At 45.0% G+C, this 24,351-nt stretch overlaps 3 protein-coding genes across 3 annotated transcripts in view; 1 reads left to right on the top strand and 2 right to left on the bottom strand.

Moving 5' to 3' along the window:
• LOC108062178 (uncharacterized) overlaps positions 1-24,351 on the bottom strand; it is a 303,814-nt gene that overhangs the window by 104,537 nt on the left and 174,926 nt on the right. The window lies entirely within an intron of this gene.
• LOC108062195 (cilia- and flagella-associated protein 45) lies at positions 10,922-12,560 on the top strand. The gene has a single exon (XM_017148762.2). The coding sequence runs from the start codon at positions 10,941-10,943 to the stop codon at positions 12,558-12,560; it is 1,620 nt and encodes a 539-aa protein (XP_017004251.2). The 5' UTR covers positions 10,922-10,940.
• Positions 15,732-18,126, bottom strand: laza (lazaro). The gene has a single exon (XM_017148767.3). The coding sequence runs from the start codon at positions 17,487-17,489 to the stop codon at positions 16,488-16,490; it is 1,002 nt and encodes a 333-aa protein (XP_017004256.2). The 5' UTR covers positions 17,490-18,126; the 3' UTR covers positions 15,732-16,487.

The raw sequence follows: 24,351 nt of genomic DNA, 5'->3' as shown, positions 1-24,351 counted from the left end.
GGGCAGGGGGAAAGAAAAATTATACATTTCCTCGTTATTTTTATTGAAAATGAAAATTTATGGCGTCTTTAAGGCGCGACACATTCGCGTATGCATGTTAAATGGGGATTAGGCCTCGTGCTGAAAGCCGGGGGAAGAATCTGCGTCTCAAAATGGGGCCCTGGACGACCAGCAGCCGCCATAAAAAATTAGCTGTCATATTCGGATTAACCTACAAGATTTTTTCGTATATTTATGAAGTGTAGTTTATGCAGTGGAATGTATTACAGGCAGAGAAGAATTACATTTCTTATCGAATTTGAAATTCTTGACCTACCAACTTGCTGTGGGAATGCACCTGCACTTACTACTCAAATTCATTTCCCATTCACATGCTGGAAAAAAATAAAATAAAATCTTCATCGTTCCCACTCGATTCATTCACACTGGGCCGCTGAGTCAGAGGGTCAGCCTCAAAAAAAGAAGACAACCAACATGCGCCACGCCCACTCTCATCTTCGTCTGGGCTTTCCTGTCCGGCCACAAAATTAATTGCTAATTTCGAGGCAAATAAAATAACAGAATTTCGCGGATGAATCGATCGAAGCGGCGGCGTCATAAACCAGGCTTAAAAGATCGTAAACAAAACCCCTGACAAAGCCGCAGCGTGGGCTTAGGCGGTGTACCTTTTTTATGATTTTTACGTTTGTGATATTAAAAATTAAAATCAAAGAAATACAAAAGCCAAAGAGGAGGCACAAAGCTGCAAAAATAATACACATAAAAATAAAATCACTGCGAGAAGCCGGAAAGTGTGTCTTGAATATTCTCGGAATTTCTCTCGACTTTGACAGTTTGCGGCGGTCCAAAATTAATTGGCATTTAAAGGCATTTTTCGGATTGCCGGCAAGTTGGGCTGTGACTTGCGACTCGCTCCAATCTGTGTGAGATTTATGCGTGGAATTATGAGATGCTTAGATGGTTCGATAATGAGCCAGGTACTCAGAACCCCAGGCGATAATAGTTCCCAACGCTCATAAACAACTCTACCGTTTTACAGATCACTTTCGCCGCATATGCGGTTAACTATTTCTGGCGCTGACTTTATGGGCAAAGTGAAATATGTTGGCTTGCCACGCAAAATCTGAAAAAGGATTATTAATAAATACTCCAGCCAGCCTGCTGGAAAGACTCTACCCGGGCCGCTTCAATCTACTTGAGTTCTACTCCAACCCAACTCCAGCTCAATCTCAATCCCGCCCAGCTGTCAGAGAGGGAGGCAGAGATGCAGGGACAGAGACAGAGGGCTTAGTGGTCCCATTCGTTGTTCTTGTGCCTGCCGGGGCCTCTGTCAGTCAGCTGGCTGAGCTGGAGCTCCAGTGACGGGACCCACCGGATCCCAGCTAACAATGTCTAAAGTCTGCACCGCGTCGCGCAAATAACATGCAAAATCCACTTCTACGCTTTTGGTAATCCGCATTTTAATGACTTATTTTCTCGGCTTGCCTTTTGGCAACAAGATTCCACACACATGTGCCCGAGCTCCACTGGATTTTGGGTGGTGTCCTCCCCCCGTCTTATAAGTAGACAACACCTACTGGGGCGGCCAAGAAGAAGAAGAGGAAGTCTTCTGGCAGTTGGCCCACTCCATAAAATTGTCATTTATTATTTTTTTGAATTATGTATACTCGCTTCGAACGGAGGCAGGAATTTGTATTTCGTTTAAAATTCATTTTACGACTTTCAGGGGTCTGCTAAAAACCAATCCGCTGAGGCGTTCTTTAAGCTCTGCTGCTGCTCCCCCCGATTTGATTTCATTATTCATTGGTCTGACTCTAATGCAGTTTGCTGGTCATATTGACTCTTGTGTGGAAATGAAATTTAGAGCTGGCAAGTGCAAAATAAATTAAGGATCCGCCTGATGGGGGTGGCTATTAAAATATTTTACAAAATTAACCCTTTCACAGCCGGGACTTCAGATGGAGTTAATTTATGGGCTGCGTTGCTATCAATGCGCCTCACCAGAAGGTATGCAACTGCAACTGCGGCTGTCTGTCTGGGGCTTTTTCCGCCTTGTACTTGGAGTCCGGAGTTAATGCAGCAGGAACAGGACCCGTGTTTGCCTGTTGGCTGATTAATTGCAAATTGCAGGGGTGTCTGCCTGGCAAACCACATTAAAAGGCAGCCAAAGGTCACGAAAGGAGCCACGTCCATCGATCCTGCGCCAGCCCCCCCCAACTCATGCGTATTCCTTGTTTATTATTTTCGTCCCCCGTCATTTATGCAAAGTGGCGCACCATGAGCCTCACACCACCCACACCCCCACCCACAACCCCTTCGAGTGCCAATCCAAAGCCCTGCAGCGCCGTTTGCACCTTTGATGTGCGCTCCACATCGACGACAACATAAAGGGCGATGCGGCGATAGGGGTGCGCAGCACTTTCATCATTTTGGCTTTTGCCATTTGCACCCGGGCGCCACTTTTGACCACTTGATGGCAGTGGCAGCCAGGCAGCTAGGGGTTGCCACTTGGCCAGCTACCAGCTACCGTTTGTCCTTTCCATTCCCCACCTTATCCACCAAACGAGCTCCGCGCTTCAGGTCACTCAGTCAGCTCTGCTCGGGTGGCTTTCGTAGAAGTTCCTGGGCTGAATTTCCTATCCGTCCATCAGTTCTGGCCCCCTCGGCTTGGGGGTCTCCGTTTTGGAATAGCCAACCCCCAGTTGCAGCTTTTTGCTTCTGTTGCCCTTCTTGTTTCCACTGATTAACTTGATGCCTTTAAAAATTCGATAAAAAGCAACTAGCTGGAGGGGATGGAGCAAATTTGTCTAGCCTCGTTTTAGAGGCACCGGAAATGAGGATTCCAGCGGAAGTAGGCGAAGGCTACATGGGCTCGGCGGGCGATAAGAACAAGTATATATCAAAGCAAATGAGATCGGGTAACACGGCTCGCAGCTAATTGGAATTATTTGCTGTAAAGAAAACTTCACAACTGTAAGAAAACCCGTAAAACTTAAAATATTCAAGATAAAAGCTTTTAGGGATTCGCATTAAACGAAATGTGTTAGAAAGGTACAATTTGTGTTTAATCACATAAGAGCGATAATGGAACCCTTTTTTTATTCATATTTTCCAACACTTTTCTTTAGTATTTATATCATTTTGTAAAATATCTAATTTTATATACTTCAAAAGGTTCAAATTCTTTTGGAAAAGACTATTAAAGTAAATATATTGAGCTTTATTAGCCACATTATTTTTAATATATACCAAATGGTTCTTACAAAAGTTCTATAACTTGTAACAAAACATTTATCATCCATCTTGTCATGTTTTTCTTTGTATGATAAAGCACTGACATTTTTTTCTGTGTGGAATTCAAGTGTCGTCTGCGGCTTGGTGGAGGCCAAAAAACTGGTAGGCAAATGCATTCATTAATAAATTATCGGACCAAGCGAAACCCCAAACTAAAAGCACACACACACTCTGTTTGTGGGAGAGATGGAGACAATGTGTACAAACCGCCACAGCCACCGTCGACAACAAGGAGCCTGTGTCCTGGCATGCGAAAGGATGCGAAAGGACGAGGACGATATCATTACGTAAACGTAAAACTTCCGCCTTAGAAATTCAATTAAACTAATAAATTTTCCATTATCCTTATCGATGGCATCGAACCGAAAGGCGAGAGGAGAGAGGAGGCTGCAATTGATTGTGTGTGCCACAGTTGCAGCAGGAGTGTGACGAGGGCCGCCAGGGATCTGCTGATGGGGATGTGGCAGAAAATTTAAATTCGTCTAAAGCAAACATTAACACACAAACTGGAGCGAAGGGGACCTCTGAACGGGAGGAGCTTGGGGATGGGCGGAAGACGAACACATGTGTAAAAATAACAGCAACAAGGACAACAAATAGCAACAATTTGCATAAATTAAAACTTGGAATCAAACATTAGATAGAATGGGTGCAGGCGGAAGGTATCACAACAGTGGGCCAGAAGGCAATAAATAAAATAAAAAGAAACCAGTTGATAGTAGAGTCTATTAATTAGCAGATAGATGTATAGAAATTGTATACGGTGCAGGTGCTATAAAATCATAAAAGAAAAAACCGACTCCAAAAAGGTAAATCCAAATTATTCAAAACATTTTTTTATACCCGTTACTCGTAGAGTAAAAGGGTATATTGTATTCGTGCAAAAGTATGTAACAGGTAGAAGGAAGCGTTTCCGACCCCATAAAGTATATATATTCTTGATCAGGATCACTAGCCGAGTCGATCTAGCCATGTCCGTCTGTCCGTCTGTCCGTCTGTCTGTCTGTCTGTCTGTCTGTCTGTCTGTCTGTCTGTCTGTCTGTCTGTCTGTCTGTCCGTCTGTCCGTATGAACGCTGAGATCTCGGAAACTATAGAAGCTAGAAGATTGGCATTTTGCATGCAGATTCTAGGAATTCCTACGCAGCGCAAGTTTGTTTCAAAATGGTGCCACGCCCCCTCTAACGCCCACCATCGCTTATATACGATTTTAAAAATTTTAATATTTTGGAAAAGTAAAAATGCAGTTTTATTGTGTTTATCAATACCTATCGAAATGTAGAAGAAATTTTTCAAATCGGACCATTCGTTAAAAAGTTATGCGTGATCAACGTTTTCTATCTCTATCTCCATCTCCCTCGCACTCCCTTTACCTGAGTAACGGGTATCTGATAGTCGGGGCATCCGACTATAACGTTCCCTCTTGTTTTAATCTCTTTTTTTTTGCAAAATTTTCTGTAAAATTTTTTAAACCATTCAACCAATTTTTTTTATTTATCAAGCTCACTGAAATAAACAAATTTGAGATTCACTTTCGAATTAAGAATTTTGTCTTGATTATTTTAATCTTATGCCCATTGCTTTCCATTGCCTCTACTCTGCTCTATAGCTCACTCACTTTGTCAGCCTATGGGCTGCAAATTGAAAAATGCCAAATAACAAGGCAGTAAGGGGCGGGATTTCAGTGCCAGGCAAGGCGACACCGGGTGGGCGTGGCTGACCAGCTCGAAAGTTCCCCGGTAATATTAAAGTACATTGCATTTATATACGGCCTGGGCACACTCCACAAAAAGGCAGGGGGCAGTGCTTGTCCGTTTAAATTTTCAGCATATTAAAGGACACAACATTCTGGGTTGGCATGCTTGGGAGGAGCGGTTGGAATTGGAGTGCGGTCGGCGGGGTGGCCACTCCAAGCAAATGCGACGGCGACATGCCTCAGCTCCGGTTTTTTGCATGTGCAACACCACAGAAGCGGTGGCAGCAACAAAAGCAGCAGTAGCAGCAGCAGCTGATTTCTTTGTCAGGACGCACGCAGGGCAAAGGGTCTGGGGTCCTGGGCTCCTGGGTGGCTCTTTCCGCTGCGGCGGCAGGACAAACACGTAAATTAATCTGACAAGTGATACTTCTGGCCTCGGGCCTCGCTCCCCTTTCCCCCCTCTCTACACTTCCTCCAAAGGGGCCGTCAAAATGTCGTTACCCCGGACAGCAGCCATGTGGCAAGCATGAAAGTCCTTTGGTCGTCACAAGCACACACTCTCGCAGGACAATGGCTGACTGCCGTCTGCTGACTGCTTCCGAGCTGACTTTTTGCTCGGCAGCCAGTTGATGAGACGCTGACGTCGGCCAGACACGGCCAGGAGAGCAGTCCAGGGAGCATTCCACAGCCCCAGTGGAGCACCCAAGACTGCGCGGCCGAAGGATCCCCAGGATACCCAGGATGCCGAGGTGGGGTGCCTGCGGTGGACCTCCCGGCTGCCCTCCTTTATTTACATGTATTGCAGTTATTTTGTATGTAATTTATTTCCCAACGGCCCAAGTCCTCGGAGTGCGTTTCCCTACGTCGTTCTCTACCCCGATTTCGGTTTTTGTTTATTGGTTTTTCAACTTGGGGCTCTGAGCCACACCGGGCCGCCTCCCCCTTAGCGAATGTGTGTTGTCTGCAAAGTGCTTGACGTTGTCGGCTCTGGCGGTCAAGTTTGAGTTTTGGTTTTAATGGGGGCCGCCGGGTAAGGACAGTGAAGTGGAGTGACCACAGCCGTGCTTCAGGCGAGCGACAGCTGCGGCCGAGGGGACCTTGCCATGGCCCTATAGGTAATTAGGTTTCAAAGAGACGATGATGTACTTCTTGTAATGTCGATTTAGCCCAATTTTGTTGACGAAAATAATATTATTTTATAAAAAGTTGTAGGTGCCAGAACAGAGGAGAAACATTTTAAAAAGTAAAACGCTTCATACTATTTTTGTTTTACTTAGGTTTTTTTAACGTTTTAAAATTTGTTTGTATACCTAATATTGCATAATTTTCTTTGTGTACTCCTGTACAAATTCATATTTAATTATAAGGGTTACGAATGAGTTTTTACTTTTTTTTTTATGTTTGATTTTCTTTCAGTTATAAATCAACATTTGTTTGTGGGACGTATATCTCAAGTTACAAATATTCCCGCACAAAGTAAATATGATAAAGAATTTTAAGATGACTACTTGAGTCGATCTAGCCATTTCCGGTTGACTGTCCGTTTGATTTCTGGAAGTATACGAGCTAGAGAGTTGAGACTTTCGGCTGTAATCAAAATGGCGAAAAATTCAAAAAATTTAATACTAAAACATCTAAAAAAAAATTTTTTTTTTTTCTTCTCGGAATCGCGTTAACCGGAAGGAACTTATAATCAGAGAATGACCGGAAACAAAATGTTCTTTGTGCTTTTAAACCTGAAAAAGATTTTGGACTAAGTCTAGTAGAAAAGATAGTTTTGTGGAAATAATCCCTTAACAATTTCAAAGCACCCGAATATATGACTCTTCTTATTCTGTTCTTGTTAAGTTTTTGAGCAAAAGCAATACAAACTTAATGAGGGGGTTAATCAATCAAATGTTTTAATTTTAAAATTCTCAATTTTCCCCATCACTGTCTGATTGGAAGCCCAATATTATTTCTTGGTCAAATTAAGAGTCGTTGAGTTTTTGCATTCCCGTTGAATATGCAATGACAACAGTAAAAATACAGTCGTAAAGGAAGAATATTGCCCGGCACACTTCGCTGCTCGTTAATCAATTAAAACATTTGTGAATTTGCATAAACATTTTCGCCCCCGGTTGTGCCATAATTTTTGCACTTGCTCGCCTCAGTTTGTTTACATGGAAGCGTTCTGTTCCCGTCTTTCCGTCTTCCCGCCCCTCCTCGCCTGCCAATTTGCGAATGCGGCAAACAAAAATTGATTAAAACATCACGTAATCGCAATGTCGTCGTCGTCATCGCCACCGGACTGGGAGCTTGGGCCATGGGCGGCGCCAACGTCAAGTTGGGGATCTGACATGGCATCTACATACCATATCCGTAAGTATATATCCCATAGTATGCGAGGGATCTCCGGACTCCGGCGGAGCACCGCACGTACGCATGTGGTTTCGCTCGGGCCCTCAGCCGATGCCTTATGCATATGAATTCGAATGCGAATTCAAATCGTTTCAATTGAATTCTGCGAACTGGCAGTTGATTCATCTGACAGCCACTGCAGTGAATTCAAATCGAGGCAATTATCCATTGCCTCTGGAACTGCCGAGGTATTGAGTCTATTACAAGCCGCAGTTATTAATGACAAATTGCGCATCGATGAGGTTGTGGATGTGGACCAAGTGACTCACAGAAGAACCTGACATCTTATCATCGCTGCCATAAATAAGGCAAAGGGACATGGACAGGGACATCTGGCATTCGTGGATTCCGTGCACCGTAATTCTTTCTTGCAGTCTTCATAAATTTCATTTTTACATGCGGCACAATGTCAGTGCCCTTGGTTTTGGGCCAACCCAACCCGGCTGGACTGGCCAAATATGCTTAATGACTTGTTTGTGTGCTGGATTTAATATAAATTATATTCCCTTTTTTTTGCTGCCCAGGCGAGGAGCGAATCTTCCCCGGAGAGAGCCAAAGTAACCAGTTTGGTTTGCGAAATGATTAAAATTTTATTCCAATGAATTTTTGTGTGGCGATGCTGGAGCTGCAATTGCTGAAGGGCAATCCCCGGTGAATTGTGGGCAAGAGTTGGGGGCCTTTAAGCTGCCACTGCCACTTCGCATGCAGCGGGGACCTCATCCATCATGGGAAATTGAACTCATCTCCAGGCGGCTTGCCTCTGAATCTGCCTCTGCCTCCCACGCAACTCTCAATAGATTTCCATGCCGGAATATTCGTATCTGGGTCAGAGTGCTTGATTGATAGTAAATAAAGAGCGAACCGCTCGAATCAAGTCAAATCATATTTCTTCTTGAGCGGTACTTGGGCATTTTAATTAGTCGTCTGCTCGCAAGGGGGCAAAATAATTGGCTCAATTCAGGGACTTTCGATTCCATCCGATTGTGGGGCAAATGCTCAAGTAAATAAACCCATCCAGTGCAGAGTTCTGTGTGTCATTTGGCTCAATCAATCAAGGGATTTGGGTTAGCACGGGCTCTCGGGCCCACAAAATATGCCACACATGAATCAACCGAGCGGCGGCAAAAAGGTTGCTCGTAAAATATATAGCATATATAGCAAAGGCCCGAATTAATTTGCAATGAAAATGTGCGAAAAGATGCAAATGGCCGGGATTTGTAGTAAAAAATTGACCAAAGCATAAGTTTAACGGTGCGGCTACGAAATATGTTGTCAAATAAATAAAAATTCCGTGCATGTGAGAGACTCTCAGCCATTTGATATAAATGTGGGGTTGTTCGTCCTGCCCACTTTCAGACGATGACAGGAAACTGTAAGGAATTGCTTCGGTCTGGAGGTCCTAGTACCCTGAACTTGAAAGCTGGCAGGCGATCAATATTTCATGCAAAGTTCGAAAAAATCTCTCTCTCTAGCATGTTTATGAAAATGCAACCGGAAATCGAATGTCTGTCAGGGCGAACATTTCTATAAACTAGAGGGCTAGGAATAGTGATGGCTACTAGCTTGCTCCTTCCCCAGTAAATTATGCAAATAAGTCAAGGGAGAGGATGTGTGCGTCTGCTGGCAAAGTTTCCCCGGCGGACCACAAATGAATCATATGCCAAAAGGCATTTGAAGGCCTCGAGCCTTTGTAATGGGTCCTTTGGGTCCACATCCTCCTCGCAATGTCTGCTGGAAAATGCATGTTCTTGGAGCTGGCAAAGTTTTGTGCTCAAGTCTGAGCGCTGTCAATTTCAGTTTCCGTCTCCGTCCGGAGCCGAGATGATTTTGGCAGATTTTGGCAAGAAGAAACATTTGTCTCTCCTGCAGTTTTGGGTGTGATCAAAGAACCGAGGCCTGCTTACCCTTCATAAGTTACGTATTTAAGGACCTCCTGCCGAGACACTCACCTGCAAGGACAGAGATAAAAATAGATGTTAGAATCTTCGTGTGTACTGGGGGCATTCGAATACCTAATCTATACGTGGCCCGCGACTAATCCCAGGTTTAATTAACGAAGGAGGCGTGTTGGGCGGACTAAACTTAACCGGAACACAACTTAAGCGCATAAATTATAGCCTGAGCCTGGACTTGGGAATGCTAATGATGTCCTCCGGCTGTCCTTTCCCTGGTCCGGCTAATAATGCTTTGCATATAATCAAGCAGCCCATGCATGACCTTTTGCTTTAGCTCTGGCCCAGAGTTTTCGATCCGTCTTCTTGGGAGGCTCACGGTGCTAATCCAACAACTTGACTGCCATTACCCCAGGACACAGGACACAGGGCAGGACGAAGTCGGCGGAGGAGGAAAAAAACGTTCATTTGCTCAATCGTGCACTCGAAAATGTCAATTTACATTTGCGGACTGGCTGGCAACGCATTTTCCCCCGTGGCTGAATCTGGGCCCCAGCCAGCTTAAGTTGACTTTAACGCCTCAATGCATCCAACTAGAAGGGCCAAAAGGAGGAGGGGGAGGACCAGGAGGAGCAGGAGTAGGCGGAGATGGAGGCCAAGGGAAATGCGAAGGCATTTCATATAGGAGAAAGTTTTTGTGTGTGCAACAGGGAAAAAAGGAAAACTTTTTATTAAAGTCAGCTGAAATGGCTGGAACTCGTTTCGGTTTCGGATTTCCATGCTCCCAGAAAGTAGCCAGTAGTCCTCCTCTTCCGCCCCTCTGCCTTTGTGTGCGTGTGTATTTGACAATGTGGGCGTGGCACTCGGCTCTGTCTGTTGCTCTGGTCAAGTTAATTTGTATGTGTGGCCGTAAACTTTTGCCAGCTTAGACTTTCCAACACGCCTCGCTGGCCAGTGGGCGTCCAGAATGGATGGATGGATGAATGGATGGATGCTGCCGCCACGGACAACTGAACAGGGTGAGGATTTTCAGGGTTTGGGTCACCCCCGATATCTCAAATGTCCAGTTCTGGGGCTCCGTCCACAATGTGTGAATTTTGTTGGCTTATTGCTTTTCTATGCCGCATAATTGCTGACTTCTTTCACACATTCGCACACATCATTGGAGCGGACTGTTCGTAGGACCGATTTGGGAGGGGGGTTTTAACTGTGTTTGTCCTTGGACAAGGCGCATAAATCATTGGGGGCTGCCGCAGAGCCCCGAAATTTATGCTTGGTTGCATTTTTGATGCTCGGCACCGAAGGACGAACACTGTTTAAATGCCCGCCCAGTGGGCATGGGAAGATAAGAGCGGTTGGCAGTCAGAACAAATCAAGAGAAAAGCTTCCGGGAAGCGTATTTCAATTCAAAGCTGTCGGATGCCCATACCCGCTATCTCTATCCTGGCAGGACCTCAGTCCCCTCCTCCGCTTTATGGTCGCCAAAAGTGTTTTTCAAATAGTTTTCGCCGGGTTGCCTGGCTACTCGATGGGCCACCAAGGCGACCACCGCTTGTTATCCAAACAAGTTGTCCCAGCAACGCCTTCCTTAGAGGCCCCACTCATTTGAGACTCAGAGATAGTTTTTCACACCTCATTACCTCGTTCAGTTCGATGAAAGATGCCCTGCTTTTCCGCCTCCAATGTGCGTTTCGTCAGCGCCGAGTCGCAGTTGCAGCAAAAGTGCAACGAGCTGAGGGCCAGGGCACGTGCCCAAACAGCGGCCTATCGTCCGCCGGCGGGTGGCTTTCGTCCTTCCACCACCGCCTTTGGATCCTTCAGGAGGCCACCGCCCTGCGACCAGACGGCGGCCTATGACCAGAAGCAACTGAAGCGCAATGAACGGGAGCGAAAGCGCAATCAGGGCACCAAACAGGTGGTGCTGCGTCCTGGTGAGGTGCGACGCCTCAAGGATCAGGGAAAGCTGGAGACCGTGGGCGAGAAGCTGCAGAGGATCGAACAGCTGGAGGAGGATCACCGCCGACAACTGCAGATGGTCGAGGAGACGCGGCGGCGCTTCAAGGCCATCGACGAGGCGCGAGGGGGTGGCGTCTCCGAGGCCAGGATCAGCCTGCTCAGCGAGATCCTGGAGGAGAAGCAGTCAGTGCTGGGCCGCGCCTTCCTCGCCCGCCAGGAGCAGGAGCAGGAGGTGAAGCAGATCAACCGCATGATTCTCGACGCCAAGTGCAAGGCGGTAAGGGAGGCGCAGATCCAGGAGAAGCACCTCCTTTCGAAGGCTTTGCGGGAGGACGATGAGCGGCTGGCGCGCATGGTGAATGAGCGGGCCCAAAAGGCATTGACCGAGGAGGATGAGCGCGAGCGGCTGGAGGTGGAGAAGCGCAATCGCTATGCTCAGGAGATTCGGCAGCAGCTCTCGGAGCGGGAGAATGTGCGCTATTTGGAAGCCAAGCGGGTGGCCGACGAGGCCAAGGACATCCGACGAGCCACCGAACTCCTACGTGGCCAGGAGGAGCAGCAGCGTGCCTCCGTGCAGCAGCGCAAGCAGAGATTCCGTGAGGAGCTCCAGCGCATCCGGGACATGTCGAATGTCTTCAAGACCATGCTCAGCGAACAGGAGCGACTGGCCGAGCTGCGGGTGACCGCCTACATGCGCGAGAAGCAGGAGAAGGAGCGCCAGCTGAAGGAGATGCAGCGGCTGGCCAAAAAGGAGTTCGAGCGCCGCCAGCAGCGCATCTTCACAGTGGCCGCCGAGGCCATGGAAACACGTCAGACCAACGACGAGCTGAAGTATCTAAAGGAGCGGGATCGTGTGGAGCGGGAGTACCGCCAGCGGGAAAAGGAGGCGGCCATTTCGAGGAGGGAGGCGGAGCGTGATCTCCTCGAGTCACGGGCCCAGCAGGCTCAGGAAATGAAGCAACGCCTGGCTCTGGAGATTGCCCATGCCGGCGAGGAGTTCGCCAAGGTCATGGAGAGGATGCGCAAGGAGGAGGAGAAGGAGAAGGCCTTGGACAGGCAGCGGGAGTCCCAAAGGCAGTTGTATCGGCAGGACCTGCGCCAGCAGATGACCGACAAGCAGGCGGAGCGCCGGCGACTAGCCGAAATGGAGGCGGTGAGGGTGCAGAAGTGGCTGGAGCAGGAGAAGCAGCGGGACGCCAACATCCGGCAGGTGATCAGCGCCAAGATCGCGGCCATGCGAGAAAACTGCCTGCCGGAGAAGTATCTGCGGGAGGTGGAGAAGCAGCTGAAGAGCATTCAGGCCTCGCGCGATCGCATTCGATGAGCAACAGGTGGTTGTGGTTGCCTAGTATCAGGCGGGTTCCAAAAAGCCAGTAGAAGAGGTCAACTGGATCCCCAAAGTATGCATCATTATTTTATAAACTATAAGTTAAGTTTTTTAAGTTTATAAGTGCACCCAAAAAATAAATCAAAGGTGTTAACTCCCTAAGCGCTTTATTAAAAACATACTAGAATAAGTAATAAAAAAGTGGTATTGACCTAATACTAAATAATAAATATTCTATACTCAGTCGTATTAATTTCATATGAAATATTATACACAACATTTTTTGTAGTTTCATTTCTATACCGAAAATTTAAATTATTACTTTTGAAAGTATTCATTTAATGCAAATTTCACATTCTATAGTGTAGAATTCATTTAACAATAGTTTCGTTTCTATGATTATTGTTTTTTTGCGTGTGCTTTAACAATAAAATCCACTTCACTGCGGAAAATGGAAACTTAATTTCGGGTAGCTTAGCTCTTCTACTTTACCAGATCCCAAAAGGTTCGATCCACCGCCCGAAAGTATGCCATAAAATTGCCAAACGAAAGTAACTGGCAAGGCAAAATTCGAAATCCAAATCAAAGAACCGCCATGATGACGATGCGACATTGTTGCGCGTGCGGCAGAAAAGACCGCCCACACACACCACGCTAATTTCCAACTATGTGGGCGTTTAGGCCACCTCCCTACTCCCACCCAACAGCCCACTTTCCCCGCGGGTGGGCACAAACAATTACGGGTGAGGGAAGGGGGAAAAACTACTGCCTGGGTGCCATGGAAAAAGTGGTAGCCAACTTTTGGCTACAATAAAATTTTATTATGCCACACACATACGCGCAGCGTACACAAGCAAACAATAGAAAGACGAAGATGAAGCTTGAGCTCCAGAGATCCGAAGCTTGAGTGAAGATGCCACCGCTAGCGACAACGGCAACGACGAACTCTTGTGCATGGTTCAATTATCGTATTTCATGATTCGTTAAATTTTCGCATACGCCAAAAAAATACGCAAGATAAGCCCCACACCGCCCGCCCACCTAGCCACCCACCATCTACCACCCATCAGGCTGCGGGCGAGGAAAAGCCAAGGCAAGGAACAGGTTTCCCCTGGCAACCATTGTGATTCCTACCTACGACATGTCGGGGACCCGCAGAGGGGCTCTGTACTTGGGTTTGGGCCTGGGATTGCCTGCCACTCGCATATGGCAGTAATAATTCCAATGACAATAAACGTTGTCGTATTTACAAGTACCAACACACACACTCCGACGTGAATTGATGAGAAAAGTTTTGAGGAAATGTCAATAGAGAAGCGGAGACAAACTATGCCCCGATGTGCGAGGGAGTCTGCACGCACTGTGGAGCCGAGCCAGCGAATTCGGAGTGAATGTTGAAGATGCTTTCCAGCTTGAAGGAAACTGAGAAAGAAATCAAGAATAAAATTTACATTTTGTCTAGATCTTTTATGCTTTGAAAATACTGCTCAAGGCTTAGACCCTATTTTAAATTAAAATAGGTACAAGAAAACGACTCTAAGAACAGTGTCGAGTGTCTCAACTATCAAATACCCTTTACTCAGCTTAATAAGTGTGAGAGAGATATAGATACGAAAACAGAAAATTCAGCGGGAAAATCATCATTTGCTCATAACTTTTTAATGAGTGATCAGATTAAAATGTTTTTCTATATATTACTAAACCAACCAAAATTGCACTTACACTTTAACAAGATCTGTAAATTTGTTGAAAATATTATCATTTTCTTTCCTATTTTTCTTTGTGAAAGCTTCACATAGCCCACTGTGCCTGTCCCAGCATCTTTGGCATTTATAAATATCGTGCTGGGCAAAAAGGTAAAAAGCCAAAAAATATCGATATTGTAATTGGAAAAAAGTAAGACGCAGCTGCCTTAGTGTGCACTGCATTCCTCGGCATCGCGTCTCCGCCCCCGCCCCCCTTTCACTTCCATCAAAATTTATCTGCAAGATTGCACACAATTGTTTTGTATTAGCAAAGTGATTCCTTCGGTTCCCTCGGTTTGGCTTCCTTGGGCTTAGTGGGGGATTGGGAAGTGAGGTGGCTCCGATATGTGTGCTTAAAAATAAATTGCTCGGCTTTAGTTTTGTGTTTTATTCCTATGGCTTTTCCTTTGTAGTTGCGGTCTGGTTTATCTGCCGCAGCCGCAGAAGCGATTTCCCTTTCTCCTTTCCTTTTGCCCCATTGTTGCGCTCATGTACTCATGTACTCATGCATAGGTAGTTCAAAGCGGCGCAAGACAGATGAGCAAAGTGGTTTCTGTTTCGGTATCGGTATTTACATCTGCAGAGCAAAGAGCTCCAGATCCTCCATATCTAGGTGACTGGGTAATGGGTCTCAATTGCGCCTCAAATTTAAGACATCAGTCGTGCGTCCGTTTGCATATCAATGCGGTGCGTGGGCGGGAGTGGGGTAAATGGAATTGAAAATCAATATAAATGAGGAAGCCGCTTGATTGGACCGCCGGGGAGGTGTCGCTGCGAAATGGATTTGTGGAGGTCACCGGCAGGAAGCTGCGCATTGAGCAGCAGACTGAGCGCAAAAATAGCGAATTATAAATAGACGAAATTCGGCTTAATTGAACATGGCAAATCAATCGAGTTTGGGGGAAATGGTCTTAAATTGAATACGGCAATCAAAGAATGTCGCTTGGGGGGAGGCCATGATTGATGGCCTTTTTCCTTTCACCCTTCTAATCCAGCTGATAAGGAGGAGCAGGCACCTGAACCTACTGAAAGTGGCGCCGAACTTTCCCTCCGCGAATCTTGGGTGTGTGACTACTCTGACTTGGTATGTGGGGGAACGACTTGTGCGATTATGAAATACATAGCTGCGATTAGATACGCGACACGCTTGAGACATATACAATTAGTCGGCCCAAGAATATTTATTTCGCTTTCTGCGCTGCGGAATGTGTTCAAGTGGTATTATGACCACAATTACATATTTATTTATCTATCTATCTGATAGGCGGCCCTCTTATCGGGCCTTTGTTTATGGACAATCTAGCCAGAAGTTGCTGCGACAAAGGGGTTTCCTGGAAATGTGCTTGTCAATGGGTGGAAACCCAGCGCTGGAATGTCGCGGAGCCAAACTTAAACAAAAAACAATAATATTCCACCCCGTAAATCACTTGGGCAATAAATATTTATTCAGCCTGTAGAGCAAACACTTAGATTAAGCCTTAAAATCTGTCGAGAGCCAAACATAATTAACATAAAACAAATAATAATAAAATTAAACTCGACTCAATTGATTTGTTCATAAATCTCGTTGCGCATCCATCCTCGCATCCGAAGCCGAAAAGCTGTAAAGCCATAAGCCCGGGCATTATTTATTATTTATAATGCATTATCGGCCAAAAGCAGAAGGCGCTGCAGTCGGCGTCGCTGCCCAGAGATTGTCGCAGCTGATTGGCGAGCTCCGGAGCTCCACGTTGGCGGGCTGCCCACTTCAAAAGCGGCAGCGGCGACTGCGACGTGACTGCGGGATTGTTTACAAACAAACAAGTCGCAAGTGTAGAGCCAGTAGAGTAGCCAGTAGCCCCCGTCAAGATATCCATACCCCTAGAGTTGCAATATCAGCGGCAGATACTTTTGGCGCGATTACCGCGCATAGCCAAAATTCTTCTCGTTTGTCTTCGGGCAATCGATTTCCCGGATTCCGATTGGCTTCAAAGTTGCACAACCGATCGCCGGAGGAGGTTTGTGGAGGTGTGGGGGTGGCCAGGTGAACAGTGGTGGCATATTAGGTAGAGAGTGCGCCGCGCGCTTATCACATATTTCTGTTTGCTTCGATTTCTAAATGGAAAAATGGTCGAAATAGCAGCCGGCAGGCCGATAAGCCAGATTATTCCTCGTGCGCCACATTTCCAGCTTAGTGTCTCTAGACGACGTGGGTCAGATCGATGGGCGATGAGTGTGGGGGAGTGGGGGTGTGCGATGATTGCGGTTTGTAAACGTCCTCCATCTCCTCATTGTCGCTCCCATCCTCTTCTTGCGAGTCCTGGGAGTCCTGGGAGTCGTGAGAGTCCTCCACATCCGAGTCCTGGATGTCGTCCAGCGGCGTGGTGGTGGTCATCGAGGCAGAGGCAGCTGCAGCCAGGAAGTGCACCTTGGCCGTCGAGTTGTTGTTGTCCGCCATCAGCTGGTGGTGCAGGTGGTGGCTGTAGTTCAGGGAGGGCGGGCAGCTGCCAACGGGGCGTGGCCGACGACGCAGCAAATCTCCCACATAGGCGGCGGTAATGGAGGCATAGGCCATGCCCAGAAGGGCGCCGGCCAGGACATCGGACCAGTGGTGCCAGTAGTCGGCCACGCGGCTCAGCGAGACGCAGAGGGCGGCCATGAGGAGCAGGAACTGAAGGACGTGCCGCAGGACACGCACTCCGCCACGACCGCGCCACACGCCATGAACGTAGAGGGCCAGCAGGACCATCGAGTAGAAGCTCAGGCTGCTGTGGGCACTCGGGAAGCTGACGTGCAGCTCACGGATTTGGCGTATGGAGAGGTTTTCGTTGGAGCAGTGGAACTGCTCCACATAGACCTCCGCATTCTGGGGATCCGAGCAGCTACTCCCATCGTCCAGTCGCGGCTGGCAGCCCTGGAAGAAGTGGGGCCTCAGGCGACCCACTGCATGCTTGGCCAGCTCCGTGGTCAAGTAGGTGGCAATGAAGCCAAAGCTAAAGGTTGCCTCTGCCCTCCAAAGGTTGCGCAGATAGAGGCGCGTGCGGAAGCGCTTGCAGATCCTCATGATCTCCACCACGGCCACGAAGAGCATGGGCAGCAGGAGCATCATCAGCAGGAGCATAGGCACCGTAATTGTGCAGTCCTTGTAAGGATAACGGATGCTCAGGTCCGAGCAGAAGAAGCCTCTCTTGAAAGTGTGCATGGTTTTCTTTTCGTTCGCAGATTTGATTTATTTCAGCCGCGTTCTTATCGCGTGGGTTCAAGCCAATCGCTTGACACTTGGCACTGGTTTTTGTGACAGTACATTTGTCTCAGCTCTTTACGCCCAACATCTGTGGCCATTCGTTCATTCGTTTCACTTATTTTTCGGCTGTCACACAAATTGCGCACTTACTCGCTGGCCCGGGCATTTGTTTTTATTGCGATTTTTGCTTTCGAAAAACTCGCGCACGATCTCCCAGGCCGGGTTCAAAGGCGATTTTCTTCGCGGGAAATTAGCGAATTACGGCTAACAGCCGTCTGTCACTCAGTCACTCTGTTGGCCGTCTTGCAGCCCATGAACCAATGGCAGCGAACCGCTTTTTCTGCACTCCGTTTCGATGTCTATGGGGCTCTGGGCCGCTCTGACGCTTTGTTTGGGATCGTTTCGTCGACGAATGTGACTAGCTCGCTGGCTGTGACTACGACGACGATCGCTGCCGAGCTGCCGGTAGCGACTGCCCCGTCGATTTCGTAGCAGGCGTTCGCCTCTGGCCCGCTTGAGTGTCTACGGTCTACGGTCTTCGGTCTACGGCCTACGGTCTTCGCATCGGAGAACCCAAACAAAGTTGAGTCTGAGAGACGGCCCACCGCGTCGAAGGTTCCCAGCACTGTGTGCGATTCGCATTGATATTGGATTTCAATGGTACTTGTACTTGTACTCCTTATCACGACCGCGCTCCTCTCAGTTCGCGGGTACACTCAGAAAGTTAATTTCGATTGTATTTGAAAATAAAAGTTCATCTAGATCGTCCATCATTCATTTTATAAGATTGTAGTTCTTTTTTACAGAATTGTCACTAAAATATATAATTTTAAAATTGTAATAGCTTGTGTAACATCTAGAGGCAAACTTTTCCGATCCTACAAACCTTACTTTTTCTTGATCAGGACCATAATTCAAGTCTTTTTGCCGTGTCCGTATGTACATCTGTCTGTCCGTATGAACCCTGAGTTCTAAGAAACTGCAAAAGCTACAAAGGTCGAATTTTGTTTGTTTTGGTTACGATATTCCAAAAAGAATATTCAAGTCGGAGCATTCATTAAAATTGGAATTATTGCAATACCCTCGCATAGGGTATCATAAGTTATTCTTCATAGCGATGATCTAGCCATGTCCGTCCATTACAAATTATTACTAAACTTTCCGTTTTAAGCTATCGAATAAAAATCAAACCTTTTTTTAAGATTTCTAACATTACTTTTTTTTAAATCGTACTGCCAAAATCGTAGGCCATAAGTTACAGAATTAAAACAAATTTTGTTTTAATTTCAGAGTAATTTTGAAATTAATAATAGTGGACAGCCAAAACTATCGGCATAAAATGTTAATTTCTACAAATATATTTGTATCCTGAAGTTTTCTACAATAATATGGAAATTATTATATGTAGGTAAAATGTTTTTTTCAAAGATTCTTTTAATTAGACGAGTCGATTGGATGAGTGTTTAAGACAAATGGCTATTTTAAAATTAAGGGCGTAATTGTACAGTGTACTCCCGCTCAGACTCACTTCTCTTGTCGCCTGTTGGCTTTGGCACGAATGTTGCTAATGAGGAAACTATTGAATTGTTTCAAGGTTTGCTCTGCTCAGTTTGCTTAGGCTTGTTTGCCTGCGTCTTGGCATTTGCGCATAATGAAAGAGTTGCATTCGAGTCGCTCGAAATGGATGGCAGATGGATGTGGATGTGGATGCGAAGATGGCAGTGAGGTGGAGTGGCGTATTGGAGGAGTGGCGCAGTTCCTTCGGCGGCCTGCGGTGGCCAGAGGAGTAGGTCATTCCAACGTGACTTAAGACGGTTTGCTGCTCCGCTGCGTGCCTTTGTGGCATTTGTGTTGATGTAGGTCGTTGCTCGGACCCCAGTGAGTAAGCGGACCTCGGCGGAGTGGGTTCTATAATGGAGCAATGGAGTCGAAGGCAAACACTGGCCAGACTCCGAATGCTGGAGCTTGAACTGATGCTGGAGCCGCAGTGCATAAACTGCAGCCAGTTTATGGCCACTTTGTATTTGCACTACGAATCGGGCTTCTTTATGGCAATTTTCAACTGCTCAATTTACATCGGAATTGCTGTGCTTGCAACTATTTGTTGTTAATTTATGCTAATTTCGGAGTCGCACTGAAAGGAAATTACTCCAAGAGTTGGTCGGACAATGGCAATGCGGCCCACGGATATGAAAATGGCCGAATCGAGTATTCCTGGTTAACTTAAAACAAAGTCGCCACCTTGGGCTGTCGATGTGAAGTTGGGATATTGAAAGGGGAAATTATATTGAAATTGTTTTTAAAATTCCTACAGTTATTATTATTAACTTTATTATTCATTTAAAAAATTGAAGGCATTATATTTCTGAAATCTGAAAGATCCTTGTACTCATTAAACAATATTTGACCCAAAAACATCCGAATTAAGAAAAATAATACAATATCCAAAAAATATAATCAATGAAATTAAAATTAAGCGTGTAATTAATAACGGAAATAATTAAATTAAGTATACAAATTTATTGTTACCTAAATAATAGTTTAATTTAGCTTGAAAATTTGTTGTAAAAAATTAAAAATTTATTTATAGGCTTAAGGTCCCGTAGCTATAGCTAAATTTAAGTTCGCCTGTAAATTTTACATTATAGTCGAACATTTAAAAAAAATTTAAATGTTATTTAATTTGAAAAATCATGATTGTAGGTTGTGGTAATCGAAACTCGAAAGTGATGGCCAAGTTGCCCACAATCTAGTTAATATCAATAAAATGATCTCGTTACATAACTCAGAAGGGTAACCGCTAGCTTTGGTTTACTGTAAGCTGATCTCCACAGAAATCGCACCACCAGATCCGCCCCCTTTTGCCAATCGTCGGTGTGCAAAGTCGTATCAATGAACGACCGCAGCACGCGCCAAAAACGAGTATTCATGATCATTATTATACTCATCATGACTTCCACGAGAAGCAGACGGGCTTGATCGTAAGGTTTCTGGTTTTATATGCCATTGGGATCTTCTTTAGTGACACCTTCGACTGAGCCGACATTAAATCAAAATTTATTATTGACATAATTCGTTAAATACGCAGATCCAGCGGGTATTCGACGATTGCACAACCCACGCGATTTTCTGGGTACAAGTAAATATAATCTCTATGCCCATAGTCCCCAGTTCCCGCCCAGACTGAGGTAAACACGAAAGTCTGACTCGGCACATGTAGGAATTGGTTTCGGGTTTTGCGAATCCAAGAAGCACTTCCTGTCCACTGTAAAAGCGAAACTGCTGAGCTAAATTATTTCCAAATCAGTGTTTTTACTTCTGTGTCGGTTGCAATTCTCCTGGCCACCGTCGCTGATAGGAAAAGTGTAAGAATTCGCCCGACGAGGTGTGAGCGTGAAATCGCGATTCCCAGCTGATAGCGAGTCGAACGCAAATCACCGTTTTTGTTGCGACGCAGTATGCAAGCCAGGAACTTCTGATTCGATCCGATCCGATAAAGATTCCAGCGCAGTGCCCCTCCCGAGGGAAACACTTGGCATTGGCATTCCGCGATTAGCATGGGGAAATCTGTTTGCGCTGCGACAATAGGCCGCTGTTGACATTACGCCGACGCCGGGAGTAATTGCGAGTTCGCGGACCCTCGAGTATTTCCTCCAGTACTCTAGGGGAGCTGATACGAAAAGCGTTAGATATGCAGACCCAATCAGGTGGACGCAACGAGGAAGTTAATGATTCGGACGGGAAGTACGATTCATTAGACAAGTGACGTTTCGAACTGTCGGCGATAAGTGAGGGGTGAATAACCAGAACTGACGTCTACAGATCGATTCGTTGAGGGAGCAATAATAACTTGCCACAAATCCCCTCAAGGTCTGCGAACCTATCCCAACGCTAAATGTTCTGTGGATTGAGCAATTTAACCGAGATCGACTGGAATTGATTTTAATTCCTTGCACGTGCAATGCACCCAAAACGATTGAGAGCCAGAAACCTCTGTGATCAACCAATATTATTCAAACTTTCAGAAATTACTCAGTTAGTACCAGTAAGCTTATTTTATGGGGTTTTAAGAGGTCTTTGTTATTAAAAGACAATAATAAAAACCTAATCATTTAAATTTAATTTTACCCATATTATTTTTTTTAATATTTTAAAAGTGTTTCAAAATAATTGGGCTTTTTGGATGTTCGTGGACGTAAAGTAGTGTTACACCCTAGATCCCCGTTAATTTCTTTTTTTAAAAAAAGTTTAGATATTTAACTACAAATTCTAAAAAATAATTAGTCTGCTCTTTTGTGCCTCTTCTGAGAAAACCGCAGTTTAAGTTAGCCAAAAATGTTCATAGCTTAAAATATCGTCTGCCCTGGTTTATCCGCGCGCCCTCACATCATGAAGATATTTCACTTATGTGAAGGTATTGATGAAGATTATGATAAATTAAGGTTTTAAATTTAAAATAATGTTATTTTACTAAAAATATAGGTATGAAATAACTACTGATTTCTGCCATATTTTGTTGAAAATATGCTATATTTCCTTGATTGATTCTATGACACCTATTCTTACAGGCCAATTTTAAAAAAAATGCTAATCATAGAGTTAAATTGATAAATAATGACTTAATCCCGATTTATATGAACCAATATTAAAATAGAACCGAGATATTCCCCTTTGTAATAAGCATTTATTTGTCAGCTATAAGATATAGTTGACCGATGTGAATAATTTTTTTTTTTCAAAAATCATGTTAAATTATTTATATTTTTTTTTGTTATGTTGTTTTTTTGTTGCTTTTTTCCTAAAAGTTTCCTACAACAAAAAAAAATTACAAATAAAATTCACCTTATGATGTTTTTTTACATATTTAATTGCCCTTAACAATACTCCATCAAAAGATATTCGCTATAGGGCTCCGCTGATTTAAGGCAGACTTTTGGCTTTTTCGCCCCACTATGTGTAAATTTTAAAATATTAATCCATTTTCCTGTGATACCCCCGGAAAGTTGACCAATTTCGGTATTTTTCGAACGCCTGCTTGAAATCGTTGCGTCGGGGAACTTTTTGGAAAACAGTTTAACTTGGGAATTCGTAACGAACTGAAATTTATCGATTCCATCGAGGTACATTTAAAAATCATTAATTTTGTAACACAGTGTAATAAATTGCTAGTCACTGTTGGATAAAATTAAGAGGCTATTTTCTTCAATCAATGGCGATATTTTTTAAGAGTGTAATAGCAACTTTTAGCATGTACACAAAAAAAAGACGTGGCAATAAGTGTCTTCTTAATATGGAGCGAGTAGTAAAGTTCGAAGCGACCTTGCTTATAAAATATTGGCAAAGAAATTCTAAGATTATAAAGAAGATTTTATTTTTAACAAAAGTTAAATGGTATCCAATATTTTAAATAACAAATTTAATTCGGTGACCTCAGAAAATTGTTTTTCCCCTTATAAAAATAACGAACGAGCTATATAACCCTTTTGATATAAGTTCAATGGAACTATCCATAATAACAAAATTAAAAAAAACATAAAAATAATAATAATAAATAAAAAAAATATGTTATTATTCTTTGTTTAAAAGCCTTATCCCTGACACTTTTATTATTTCAATATTTACATCTGAACTGGGCAAACACCAAAATTAATTGACAAACACATCGTTTTTAAAGTCACAAAACTTAAGTGTGTGCCTTTAAAACACATTATCATGATGACTAAATTGGCAGGCAAATAAAATATGTCTTTTTAATAAACACCGAATTATGGTCTAAGCTCAATGTTAATTTTACAAGCTAACGAGCCGCATCGCCCGCTTTTAGCCCGTTTCAGCCCTGTCTGCTAGCCGTTTCAATTAGCAATCCCATAAAAATAAACAGCGGAAAGAATCCAAAAGCCGGTTTCCCCCCGCTAAACGCCGATCAGTCGAAAGCTTTAAGCTCTGTGTGAACGTCACACCGGAGAAGCGTCAACGGCAACCTGAAGAATGCACATCCGACTTGGGCGACGTCACAGAACAGGTGCGGAATCAGCTGCAAACCGCTACCGATCCCCTGCCCCTGCCCCCATGCAATCCAAACCATTGGGTGAATCACTGGCCGAGAAATGCCTAAAAGTGAAAATTCCCAGCGCTCAGCTCCAATCGATGAACGACTCATACCCATCCGAGCAATTAACCAGCGGCAAGCCGAAATTACCACACTTGAGTGGTGCCCATCGTGGTTCCAGTGGGTTTTTCAGCCTTTCTTGTGTCGGTTCCACTTGCTGCCCACTAGGAAATTATGCACACGCACCGCAAAAAAAAAGTGCACGATCTGCAGCGAAAGGCGAGAACCGAAGACGAAGACTCTCTCCGCAGAAACCAGTTTGCATCCATCCGCCTCTCTTCAGACGGAGTCTTATCTTCTCTCGCCTTTTGCCAAGATTTTCTCCTGGCCCATTAAACATGAGCAATAAGTGAAACCCGTTTCTCAATCGTAAACAATAGAGTGCGAGGTGGGTGTTGCACTCAACTCCGAGATCTGTTTATTTTTACGCCGATTATAGATGAAATATGAGCCCTCAAGTTTGCATTTCGTATGTGAAATATGAGTGCTTGAGGAGTTTGCATTTCTGGTGCTGCACGGCGAGAATTTTCGCAACCCACCTAGAATTTTATTGGCTTTTGTCTGCCAATTAGCCGAATGTTTTTGCTCGTACTGTCGGCGCAATGGAAAATTGACTCGCTTGTAATTAATAAAGCGGCGAAAAAAAAGCAAACAACCTACAAATGTTTATGGCATGTCGGCGGCGGTGGATGGGATGGGAAGCTCCACTCC

This window comes from Drosophila takahashii, chromosome 3L, assembly GCF_030179915.1.
Source record: "Drosophila takahashii strain IR98-3 E-12201 chromosome 3L, DtakHiC1v2, whole genome shotgun sequence".
Lineage (NCBI taxonomy): Eukaryota > Metazoa > Arthropoda > Insecta > Diptera > Drosophilidae > Drosophila > Drosophila takahashii.
This window is presented reverse-complemented; position numbering and strand designations above follow the sequence as displayed.

Coding starts and splice junctions, on each gene's coding strand:
- laza (XM_017148767.3), bottom strand. CDS start 17,489: ATGCACACTTTCAAGAGAGGCTTCTTCTGCTCGGACCTGAGCATCCGT.
- LOC108062195 (XM_017148762.2), top strand. CDS start 10,941: ATGCCCTGCTTTTCCGCCTCCAATGTGCGTTTCGTCAGCGCCGAGTCG.